The sequence below is a fragment of the Chiloscyllium punctatum genome, chromosome 2, assembly GCF_047496795.1.
Source record: "Chiloscyllium punctatum isolate Juve2018m chromosome 2, sChiPun1.3, whole genome shotgun sequence".
Classification (NCBI taxonomy): Eukaryota; Metazoa; Chordata; class Chondrichthyes; order Orectolobiformes; family Hemiscylliidae; genus Chiloscyllium; species Chiloscyllium punctatum.
Window position 1 is genome coordinate 124981181 of NC_092740.1, and position 12671 is coordinate 124993851.

Genomic DNA, 12671 nt, shown 5'->3' on the forward strand with positions numbered 1-12671 from the left:
ACTGTTGAAGTCCACATTGATGCCCTGGGGTTGAAGTGTTCCGAGGCGGAAAATGAGGCATTGTTCCTCCAGGCACCTGGTGGTGAGGGAGCGGCGGTGAAGGAGGCCCAGGACCTCCATGTCCTCGGCAGAGTGGGAGGGGCAGTTGAAATGTTGGGCCATGGGGCGGTGTGGTTGATTGGTGCGGGTGTCCCAGAGATGTTCCCTAAAGCGCTCTGCTAGGAGGTGCCCAGTCTCCCCAATGTAGAGGAGACCACATCGGGAGCAACGGATACAATAAATGATATTAGTGGTTGTGCAAGTAAAACTTTGATGGATGTGGATGGCTCCTTTAGGGCCTTGGATAGAGGTGAGGGAGGAGGTGTGGGCGCAGGTTTTACAGTTCCTGCGGTGGCAGGGGAAAGTGCCAGGATGGGACGGTGGGTTGTAGGGGGGGTGTGGACCTGACCAGGTAGTCACGGAGGGAACGGTCTTTGCGGAAGGCGGAAAAGGGTGGGGAGGGAAATATATTCCTGGTGGTGGGGTCTGTTTGGAGGTGGCAGAAATGTTGGCAAATGATTTGGTTTATGTGAAGGTTGGTAGGGGGGAAGGTGAGTACCAGGGGCGTTCTGTCCTTGTTACGGTTGGAGGGGTGGGGTCTGAGGGCGGAGGTGCGGGATGTGGACGAGATGCGTTGGAGGGCAAGTTTAACCACGTGGGAAGGGAAATTGCGGTCGTCATTAACACTGTCTAGGTCAGCACTGACAGAATAGGAAAGATTTGGAGGGATGTGGTCCAAGCAGATGCAGGTGGGACTAGTTTAGTTTGGGATTATGGTTTTCCTGGACTGGTTGGACCGAAGGGTCGGTTCTTGTGCTGTGTGGCTCTATAATAATACTGCTGCCTGACCTGCTGTGCTTTTCCAGCGCCACCCTTTTTGACTCTATTCCCTGAAATAGCCCAGCAAACCGTTCAGCTCAAATGCAATTTGGGATGATCAACAAATGTTATCTTTACCTGCAATACCCATACCCCATGTAAAAGTAATAGCTAATTCGCTACTTTTTTAGATTTCATAATACTATTGAACAGTAAGTTATCACAAAATATTCACCTCAAACACTCCTCACAGTTCCACCTTCTCACCACTCTCTGAGTTAAGCAGTCTCTGAATTCACTACTGCATTATTTGTAACTATCTTTTTGATAGCTGCAGAAGCAGATTCATCTTGCCTATCTGGCCTAACTTAGCAAACTCTTTCAGAACTTTTAATACATCTATTTTGTCACCTCTCACCCTCCTCTTCATTGGAAAGCAGAGCCCCGGACAGGTATAAACTTGCAGCTCTGGCATGACCCTGGTAAATCTTTCTTTTTCCACCCACGATTAGACATTATGAACTTTCACAATGACTCTGTCAGTGACTTGTAAGATGTACAGCTGGTGAACAGTTCCATTTATATATACATCTCTCTGAGGTAAAGTTTCTGCTTAACTGTGCGGGTTTCTCGAGCCCTTTTACTCTTCCCGTTGTCATGAATCCATCATGAACCAGATAGTAAGTGAGACAAAATACTTCTGGAGAGGTTTATCAACAGGCAATAGGTTAGTCTGAAATAGAAGCAGGATTCAACCATTCAACCCTTGAACCAGCTTCCCCATTCAATGAAATCATGGATGACCTTCTATCTCAACTCTACCTTCTCTCACTATCTCCATCTCAAAGTGAAAAATCACACCACACCAGTCCAATCCAACACCGTCATCTGCACATCACGCTGCCATTTCACTAGATTCCCTATCCTTAAAAACCTTTTCTATAAATAAAGTAAATGTGGGCAGCATGGTGGCACAGTGGTTAGCACTGCTGCCTCACAGTGCCAGAGACCCAGTTCAATTCCCGTCTCAGGCGACTGTCTGTGTGGGTTTTCTCCGGTTTCCTCCCACAGTCCAAAAAATGTGCAGGTTAGGTGAATTGGCCATGCTAAATTGCTTGTAGTGTTAGGTGAAGGAGTAAATGTAAGGAAATGGGTCTGGGTGGGTTGCTCTTCAGAGGGTCAGTGTGGACTTGGGCCAAAGGGCATGTTTCCACACTGTAAGTAATCTAAGAAAGTCTCAGTCTTGAAATATAGTCACCAACTGAGTACCCAGAACCTTTGGCTCCACTGTAGTTTGCTGAGTTGATCTCAATGAACATTCAGTTATCAGGGCTATCTAGTAGAGATTTTAATGCTGCATCACTGAGACTTTACATAGTAATGCCTGGATAGTTTTTTTAAACAATTACAGTAATGTGTTCTGCTTCTTTCTTTCAAGGTGTCCACTGTGAACTTGATGTTAATGAGTGCCTTTCAACACCGTGTCTCAACAATGGGACATGTCATAATCTGATTGGTGGATTTCGGTGTACGTGTCTGGCTGGTTTTTTGGGAGACACATGTGAAGTGAATATTAATGAATGCACCAGCTTGCCTTGTTTGAATGGAGGATCATGCATTGACGACATCAGCACCTTCAGGTAAGGACATTTGTGCTACAAATGCAAACTTTAAAAAACTATTATATTTTGCGATTGTCTCTTTACTTAAGGGAAATGAGGCATTAAGGAGGTCACTATGACCTGTTTTGACGTCTGCCCAACAATAGATTGAAATTGGCAGCACTGTGGCTCCGTGGTTAGCAATGCTGCCTCACAGTGCCAGGGACCTAGGTTTGATTCCAGCCTGAGCTGATCGTCTATGTAGCATTTGCACACTCTCCCTGTATATGCATGGGTTTCCTCCAGGTGCTCCGGTTTCCTCCCACTATCCAAAGGTGTGCAGGTCAGGTGAATTGGCCATGCTAAATTGCCCGTAGTGTTCAGAGGTGTGTAGGTTAGGTGCATTAGTCAGGGGTAAATGTACAGTAACAGGGGAATGGGTCTGGCTGGGTTATTCTTCGGAGGTTCAGTGTGGACTTGTTGGGCCGAAGGGCCTGTTCCCACACTGTAGGGATTCTAATGATTCTATGAGATGGCTTAGTTGCCTTGGAGATAGTGAGGCCATGAAAAGGAGACTTTTCTTTCATCTTGAGATTAATTTGTCAACAAAAGCAGTATTTAGATAATGTAGGTATTAGTTTGCTTGCTACTGTAAAGATTTCAAAGTCTTATGTGATCCTTCCAGCAGAAATTGAAATATCAATTTAAAAATTACTGTTCTCTACAGGGATCATAAAATTCCAACAGATTTAGTCAGGCTCCTTTGTGATCAAAGCATTTCTTTTTATTTGCTGTTTGGGAAAGAAAGGCTAAAAAGTCCATGGAACCATTTAGCGATTGGGATGGACTAATTGCACACAGGAATTAGGATCTAAGAATCTGCATCAATGATATTACTTAGGGAATAAATACTGGCCAGATCATGGGAATAACTCTCCCACCCTTCTTTGAAATAGTGCGATGGGATCTTCTGAAACTATCTGTACAATTAGATGTGGCTTCAGTTTAACTCCTCCAATAATGTTGACCTTGATTTTCCTATTTACATCCTAGAATGGATCCTGAACCCAGAGTGGCAAGTATGCCACCCGCTGGGTTACAGTGCACATTGACTCATGTGCAGCCGCACTGAAGTTGCCTTGTTTGCAATCATCTATTTGCAAGCAGCAGAATTATTATGACTGATCATTCCTTCTCTTCTTTAGATGTCAATGCCCCCCAGGCTACACTGGCTTGTTCTGTGAAGTAGATGTGAATGAGTGTGAGTCAAATCCATGTCTGAACCAAGGGGTATGTGTGGACGATCTAGCCTCATACATCTGTAACTGTCTACCAGGTTTCACTGGAATTCGATGTGAAACAGGTAAAGGTCTCAAAATGGTCAGTTTCTGCTTCAAAATGTTGCAGGATCAGAGGTAAGCTCAATTGATGTGGTTGTCACTGCATACTCTAACATTTATTGTTCTTTCCTAATTGCCATTAACATGGCAATGATGATCCAACTTCTTGAACCATGACAACTTGTGTAGTGTATGTATACCCACAGTGCTGCTAGAAAGGGAGTTTGAATATTTTTATGAGGCAACAGAAAAAGAAAGGTGATGTCATTCCAAGTCAGGAAGGTGTGTGACTTGGAGAGGAATTTGTAGCTGGTGCTATTCCCATGTGTCTGGTGCCCTTCACCTTCTTAAATGGTTGGGGTGACAGATTTGGAAATTGCTGTCAAGGTAACTCTGGTGAGTTGCTGCATCTTTTCGATGCTACACACTGCTACATTGGTGTTGAAGAGACTGAACATTTAATGTGGTGAACGGCTTGCCAATTATATATCCTGGATGGTGTTGAGTACTGTTGGTGCTGTGATCATCCTGGCAAGTCGGTGTATCCCATCACACTCCTGCATGTGGTGAATAGGCATTGGGAAGGTGGGAGGTACGCTCCTCTCTGCAGATTTCCCATCTTCTGACCTGCAATTGCTCTGTCCCTGGCAACACTGTGAGTACACATACACCATACAGATTGTAGTGTTTCAAGAAGATGGATCATCTTCACCATCTTATTGGCAATTAGGAATGGCCAATAAATGTTGGATTATGCAGTGACACCCATATCCCATGAATAAGTATTAAAAAAAAACAACAGTTGCTCTTTGAACCTGTCGCAACTTTATCTGCCTGTAGAAAATAATATTTCAAAAGCTCTGTTGTATCCAAACTAGGGATTGTAGTCATGATTGCATTGCGGTTCCAGTTAAGGTTTTGGTCAATATTGACTCTCAGGTATTGATGGGGGTGATTTGATGATTGTAATGCCCGATTGTAATGCCATTAAATATCAAAGGGAGATGATCCAAAAAATCCCTTCAAGCAAGTTAATTTTATTCATTGAAATTCAAATTGGATTTAGTTGAAATGGTTTTACACTTGAAATTTGAATGAAAGAGCAATCTTGTTTTCTCATCACATGTTGCCAGATGGTATACCTGTATTTATTTAATCCTTTTTTATTTAAGAGTTATCCTCCAATTTTAACCTGGATTTTGAGGTTTCGGGGATCTATGGCTACGTTTTATTGGACAATGTATTACCAAGACTCAGTGCTCTTACCTGTGCTTTCTGGATGAAATCTTCTGACACCACAAACTATGGAACTCCCATTTCCTATGCCCTGGACAATGGATGTGACAATGCATTTCTACTAACGGATTACAATGGGTAAATTCTTCTGCTTTTACAAGATTACTTCCAGTTCTTTTTTCCGTTAGAAAGCAAATTCTAAAGGCTTGAGTTCCAGACATAATCTTTTGAGACCCATGTTACAGGCATAGAAATCTACAGAACAGAAAAAGGCCCTTTGGCCAATTCTGTTCATGCTGTCAAAAAAAAACACCTGATTATTCGAATCCCATTTTCTGGCACTTATATGCCTTGATATTGCTTGGCTGACCTGCTATGCCTTTTCCAGTACCAAGTTTTATCAACTTTCCCTCTTCACCATCTGCTGTCCTCACTTCCTCCTTGGTATTGCAAGTGTACATTTAAATACTCCTTAAATGCTAAAAGGGTTTCTGCTTGTATCACTCCCACATACAGGCAGTGAGTTCCAGATTTTCATTACCCCCTGGGTAAAAAGGTTTTTCCTCACAACCTCTCTAAATTCTCTACCCCCTCCCTTAAATCTATGCTCCCAGGTCATTGATCCCTCCATCAAGGGAAAAAGTGTCTTTGTTTCTATCCCATTTATGCCCCACATAATTTTATACATCTGAATCATGTCCCCACTCAATCTTTGCTGTTCAAAAGAATGTCCAATATGTCCAATTTCTCTTCATAACTCTCCAGTTCAGGCAACATTCTGGTAAATCTCTCCTGTGTCCTCACTAGTACTATAACATCCTTCCTATAATAAGGATTCCAGACCTGCACACAATAGTCTAGCTGTGATCTAACTAACTTTGGGGCGGCTCAGTAGTTAGCACCATTGCCTCACAGCACCAGGGACCTGGGTTCAATTCCTGCCTCGGGTGACTGTCTGTGGGGTTTGCACCTTCTCCCTGTGTCTGCGTGGGTTTCTCCCATAGTCCAAAGATGTGCAGGTCAAGTGAATTGGTCATGCTAAATTCCCCATAGTGTTAGGTGCATTAGTCAGAGGGGAAATGGGTCTGGGTAGGTTACTGTTTGGAGGGTTTATGTGGACTTGTTGGGCCGAAGAGCTTGTTTCCACACTGTAGGGAATCTAATCTAATGTCTTATACATTTCCAGCTAAACTTCACTGCCCTTAAACTCTATGCCTTGAATAATAAAGGCTAATATATCATACGCCTTTTGAACCATTTTATCTGCCTGACTTGACAGACTGGCTTACAGGCTGTCCAAGATCCTTCTGATCCTTGGTTCTTTCCAGATTTCCACTGTTATCAAGTATTCTTTTGCATTATTTGTTCTGCCCAATTCCACACCCCATCCATCTGAATTGAATTCTGTTTGCCACTAAACAGCCATCTGACCAACCCGCTTATATCCTAACCTATGGCTATCCTCCTCACTATTTACCACCCCATTAATTTTTGTATTATCTGTGAACCTACTGATCAACCTTCCTACATCTGTGTCTACATCATGAGGTCACAAGGGTCCAACAATGACCCTTGTGGGACCCCCATCAGATGCAGACTTCCAACGAGAAAAATATCCCTCAACCTTTATTCTCTGCTTCCTGCTACTCAGTCAAATGTGTATCCAATTTCCTTGGATCCCATGGGCTCTGACGTTTGCTGTTAGTCTCCCACACAGGACTTTATCAAAAGCCTAGCTGGAGTCTAAGTAAACTACATCTAAAGCATTGCCCTCATCTATACATCTGTTCACCTAGCGAGTTCTAACAAACCCAAACAAGCAGACAAAACGCATCCAGAATCCCTAGCCACTCTCCCCTACATCAAATACATCTCAAAAATGACTGCCAGACTAGACAATAGACAATAGACAATAGGTGCAGGAGTAGGCCATTCTGCCCTTCGTGCCTCCACCACAATTCAATATGATCATGGCTGATCATCCTTAATCAGTATCCTATTCCTGCCTTATCTCCATAACCCTTGATTCCACAATCCTTGAGAGCTCTATCCAACTCTTTCTTAAATGAATCCAGAGACTGGGCCTCCACTGCCCTTTGGGGCAGAGCATTCCACACAGCCACCACTCTCTCGGTGAAGAGGTTTCTCCTCATCTCTGTCCTAAATGGTCTACCCCGTATTTTTGAGCTGTGTCCTCTGGTTCAGCACTCACCCATCAGCGGAAACATGTTTCCTGCCTCCAGAGTGTCCAATCCTTTAATAATCTTATATGTCTCAATCAGATCCCCTCTCAGTCTTCTAAACTCAAGGGTATACAAGCCCAGTCGCTCCAGTCTTTCAGTGTAAGGTAATCCCGTCATTCCAGGAATTGACCTCGTGAACCTACGCTGCACTCCCTCAATACCCAGAATGTCTTTCCTCAAATTTGGAGACCAGAACTGCACACAGTACTCCAGGTGTGGTCTCACCAGGGCTCTGTACAGCTGCAGAAGAACCTCTTTGCTTCTATACATAATCCTTCTTGTTATGAAGGCCAGCATGCGATTAGCCTTCTTCACTACCTGCTGTACCTGCATGCTTACCTTCATTGTCTTGTGTACAAGAACACCCAGATCTCTCTGTACTGCCCCTTTCCCTAAATTGATTCCATTTAGATGGTAATCTGCCTTCCTGTCCTTGCCACCAAAGTAGATAACCATACACTTTGGACTACTCAGACCCCTTAGCATCATGGTAACCCACAAACCCATCAACACACTAAAGCAGCAGCTAATGAACTTGAAAGACCCAAAACAGACAACAAGCAAAATTAAGTTACAAAATACCTTGCAAGAACTGTAACAAACACTACATTGGACAAACAGGCAGAAAACAAGCCACCAGGATACTTGAACATCAACTAGCCACAAAAAGACATGACCCATTCTCACTCATATCCTTACATATGGATGAGGAAGGACACCACTTCGACTGAGACAACACATCCATTCTAGGAGAAGCCAAACAGAGACACGCACTAGACTTCCTAGAAGCATGGCATTCCAATCAGAATTCCATCAACAAACATGTTGACTTGGATCCCATTTACCATTCTCTGAGAAAAAGAACTGGAAATGACGTCACCATAGGAAATTACATCAACACAGGAAATTACATCATCAACCCAAGGAAACCCAGACAAAAAAATAGAAAGCGGGCTACATCACCAGTGCTTCATCCGGAGGCTCACTGAAGGTGTTACCTAGTATGGTGACGAAACATCTGAAAATAAACCTTACAGCTCAGCGAGCAAACCTATATCCAGATCTGGTCACCTCTTTGAAAAATTTAGTCAAGTTGGTCAGAAATGACCTGTCCTTTACAAAACCATGCTGACTGTTCTTGATTCATGGCTGCCTCTCCAAATGCAGATTATAGGCAGTCTCTGGGTTGTGAACAGGTTCCATGCTGGAGTCTGTTCACAAGTCGATTAGTATGCAAGTCAGAATGGAATGTAGGACAATATAAAGGAACCATTTGCACACACAGGAAATTTTCTTACATCAGGGCTTTAAAATTACACCCATGCATGAAATAGCACTCATAAGTATAATGATTTTAAGTGAAGAGGCATTTGGATGGGTATATGAATAGGAAGGGTTTGGAGGGATATGGGCTGGGTGCTGGCAGGTGGGACTAGATTGGGTTGGGATATCTGGTCAGCATGGACAGGTTGGACCGAAGGGTCTGCTTCCATGCTGTTCATGTCTATGACTCTATGACTCTATGTTCGAAAATCAGGGACGCCCCTCAGAATTGCTTCCAATTGTTGCCCCATTACTGAAGTTAGACTGACTCACCTGTAGTTTCCCCATTTATCTGTTGCTCCCTTTTGAATAATGATAACGCAGTGGCTGTCCATCAGACCTCTGTCACCTCTCCTGTGGCCAGAGAGAGGAATTGAAAATTTCTGCCAGCACCCCTGCTATTTCCTCCCTTGCCTTACTCAACAATCTGATACATATTTCATTCATGCCTGGAGATTTATCTACCTTTAATCCTGCCAGAGCTCAGAACCTCCTCTCTGTCTATGCAAATTTGTTTAATTGTATCACTGACTACCTTCTCCCTTATTTATCGTCCCATATTGCCCCTTTCACGAGTGAACACCAGCCCAAAGTATTCATTTAGAACCCTACCTATGTATTCTGACTCCTCTGTGGTCATTAATGCATCCTACACTTTCCCTTGTTATCCCTCCCTAAGAGCATTGTGGGTCAACCCACAGCAGGTGGACTGCAGTGGTTCAAGAAGGCAGCTCACCAGCACCTTCTCCAGGGCAACTAGGGGCGGGCAATAAATGCTGGCCAGCCAGCAATGCTCACATCCCACTAAAATCAATAAGTTTTAAAAAAACAGAATTATGTTCGCTGTCCCCCAATTGTACAGCTTCATTACTTAAAAACATTACATTCAAAGCAGCAAGTCTATTCCCAGTATAAACCTCTTTGAAGTGAAGTTTGTTCCTGCAGACAAATTGTATCTGAGATTGTGAGCAGTGATTTACACATTACTCTTAATTTATGATATTAGTCAATGGAAATCGCATTACTTTTCCTTACTTCTTTCACAAAATGGAAGGCAACCTCTATTAAGCCATTATCGACAGGCTAAAATTATGAGCTATGTTAACTCACAGGAACACAAATACACAGAAGTAGTATTTAACCGCAATCAAAATGACAATGAAAAATAACTTTAATTACACAGCACTTCTCATAACAACCAGATTGAAGCACTTTATAACTAATTAATTGCTTTTGAAGTGTAATTACAGTTGTAAGAAAGGAAATTTGGCGGCCGATTTTGCACACAGCAAGCTTCTACTAACAGTAATATGATAATGACCAGATCATTTGTTTTTGTGAAGTTGATTGAGTGATGAATACTTTCCAGCACACTCAATCTAACACTTCTTCTCCGCTTCAAAATAGTGTCATAGGATCTTCAACATCTTACTGTGAGGGCAACTAGGAACTTGCTTTTACGTTTCATCTGAAGGCTTGCACCTTCAATAGTGCAGCACAACCTCAGAAATGTAATGCAGTGTTAACTTTGATTGTTGTGCTCAGATCATGGACAGGGACTTGAACCCAAAAGACAAAGCTTGTAATCCATCAAGAATTATTTATCCCACAATTTATTGTGTTACAGTTTGATGAATGGAATTCATAATCCATCATTTAAATTTTCAAAATCTTATATGACTTTTCAAGACAAAAAAAGAATGTTATTCGTGCATCTCACGTTGAGTTGTGCCACCACTTTAAATTAGTGGTTTCAATGCTCATGGAAGACCACCTCAGAGATTAATTGAGCATGTAGCTACAAAAATATTTTAAAGGGTCAATACCCTATTTATGTTATACATGTAAAGGTGAACAAAGGTGAAAATGTACTGACCATCAATAACCATTGTTGAAAAGTGTGGCACTGGAAAGGCACAGCAGGTCAGGCAGCATCCGAGGAACAGGAGAGTCAACATTTCTGGAACTCCTGATGAAGGGCTTATGCCTGAAACGTCGACTCTCCTGCTCCTCGGATGCTGCCTGACCTGCTGTGCTTTTCCACTGCCACACTTTTCTGGTCTCCAGCATCTGTAGTCTCATTTTCTCCTGACCATCAACAATGTCTCAATTTTTTCTGGATGAAGTAGTACTCTTATTTCAAAATGAAAAAAAAACTTTATAGACAAATCAATAGATTTCATTTTTGGGTTCCATAATATCGGAAATAATAATATTAAAAATAACAATGCCTTTTAGCAATGAGAACAATTACAGATCACATCACCAATATCCCCATGTTCCAAATTACCAACTTAGGTTTCAGAAAGCATTACAATAACATGGAACCAGAACAAGATAAAGAAGAAGCCAATCATCCATTGAACAACACTCTATGCTATGAAGTGTAATTTTAAGACTGCTTCCAGATAATCTGTAGCAATTAATGTTATAAAGGCTGAAGCCCTGGAAGGAATTGAGCAAGAGAAAGTGGAAAGTATGTCCTATTTTGGATATTGAAGATCAGTGTCCATTGATTGGCTGAATGTAGAGTCACAGTCATTGAACCATAGGGTACAGAAACAAATCCTTTGGTCCAACTCATCCATGCCGACCACATTTCCCAAACTAAGTCAGTCCCACTTGCCTGCATTTTGCCTTTATCCCTCTAAACCTTTCCAACTCATGTACCTGTCCAAGTTTCTTTTAAATATTGTAACTGTACCTGCCTCTACCACTTCCTCTGGCAGTTCATTCCATTTACTCACCATCGTCTGTGTGAAGAAGTTGTCCCTCAGTTCCCTTTTAAAGCTTCCCCCTCTCACCTTGAACCTATGACAAAAAGAACTTTAAAAGGGAGGGCAGAGCAAGTGGATACTGAATAAAGAATCAGACAGTTTAGGCACATTGTCGCCAGTTCGCCAACAGACTGGATTATCTTTTGCATTTACTGCCTTGTTGATATGTACAATTAATTGTACTTAATGCTATAAGCGCTGAGGACTATTGTATCATAGAATCACAAACACTTAAAGTGCAGAAGAGCATTCAACTCATCCTGTATTTTCTGGCACTCTGAAAAAAGCTATCCAATTAGTTGAAATCTTTCCTGATGTTTCACGTATAGTGCTGAAACTTTCCACCCCTTTGACACTGTATTCAATTTCCTTTTGAAAATCAATGTTACCTCTGCCTCCAGCTTGTAACAATGCAATCCTGCAGCCAGTGGAAACAAATTTCCCTGATTTACTCCAGCAAAACCCTTCTTGCTTTTAAGACACTTCCATTAAATTTTCATTTAACCTTTGCTGATCTAAGGAGAACATAGCTTTCTGTACTGCTTGTCTTAGTAAGTTGATTTATAAAATCCATTCACTGAATTTCTGGAAATTATAATAGAGATGATACATGCATATCTCAGTGATGTATGACATAGGAGAAGTGCTTATGCCTTATGGTACAAAGCTGATTAATCTTTCCTTATCTTCCATACAGTTGGGTATTATACGTCAATGGCAAGGAGAAAGTCACCGATTGTCCATCAGTGAATGACGGGAAGTGGCACCATATCTCCATCACCTGGAATAGCACCAACGGAGCATGGAAAGTTTATATAGATGGGAAAGTCTCAGATGAAGGGAAAGACCTTTCCACAGGAGCCAGTATCCCAGGTGATACATTTACTATCCCCAGTGCAGAACTTTGATTAAACATTTCAACAACGATAATGCTTTCCCAATTCATATCCAATTTGGAGTTTTTTTATAGAAAACAAATTATTTTCAGTGAAACACCCAACTGGATTTGACAATAGTATTTCGCTATCTGATATGTAGTGGAGTCTCTGTTGGAATCATTGTGCTCAAAGGTTACAGCTTTAATTTGCAAATGTTTCTCAAATGTAATTAATGAAATCCCTCAGCTTATTGCAATATTAATTGATCAGATTATGTAAAATTGACGACACAGTGGCTCAGTGGTTAGCATTCCTGCCTTACAGTGCCAGGGACCTGGATTCAATTCCAGTCTCACGTGACTATGTGGAGTTTGCACATTCTCCTTGTGTCTAAGTGGATTTCCCTGGGTGCTCC

At 42.0% G+C, this 12671-nt stretch overlaps 1 protein-coding gene across 7 annotated transcripts in view; it reads left to right on the forward strand.

Annotated features, from left to right (window-relative positions):
* svep1 (sushi, von Willebrand factor type A, EGF and pentraxin domain containing 1) overlaps positions 1–12671 on the forward strand; it is a 239394-nt gene that overhangs the window by 140143 nt on the left and 86580 nt on the right. For all 7 annotated transcript variants that reach the window (XM_072588116.1, XM_072588121.1, XM_072588115.1 and 4 more), the window contains 4 exons: positions 2297–2498; positions 3665–3822; positions 4972–5173; positions 12076–12251. In XM_072588116.1, coding sequence (XP_072444217.1) covers positions 2297–2498; positions 3665–3822; positions 4972–5173; positions 12076–12251 — 738 coding nt within the window. The remainder of the gene's footprint in view (positions 1–2296; positions 2499–3664; positions 3823–4971; positions 5174–12075; positions 12252–12671) is intronic.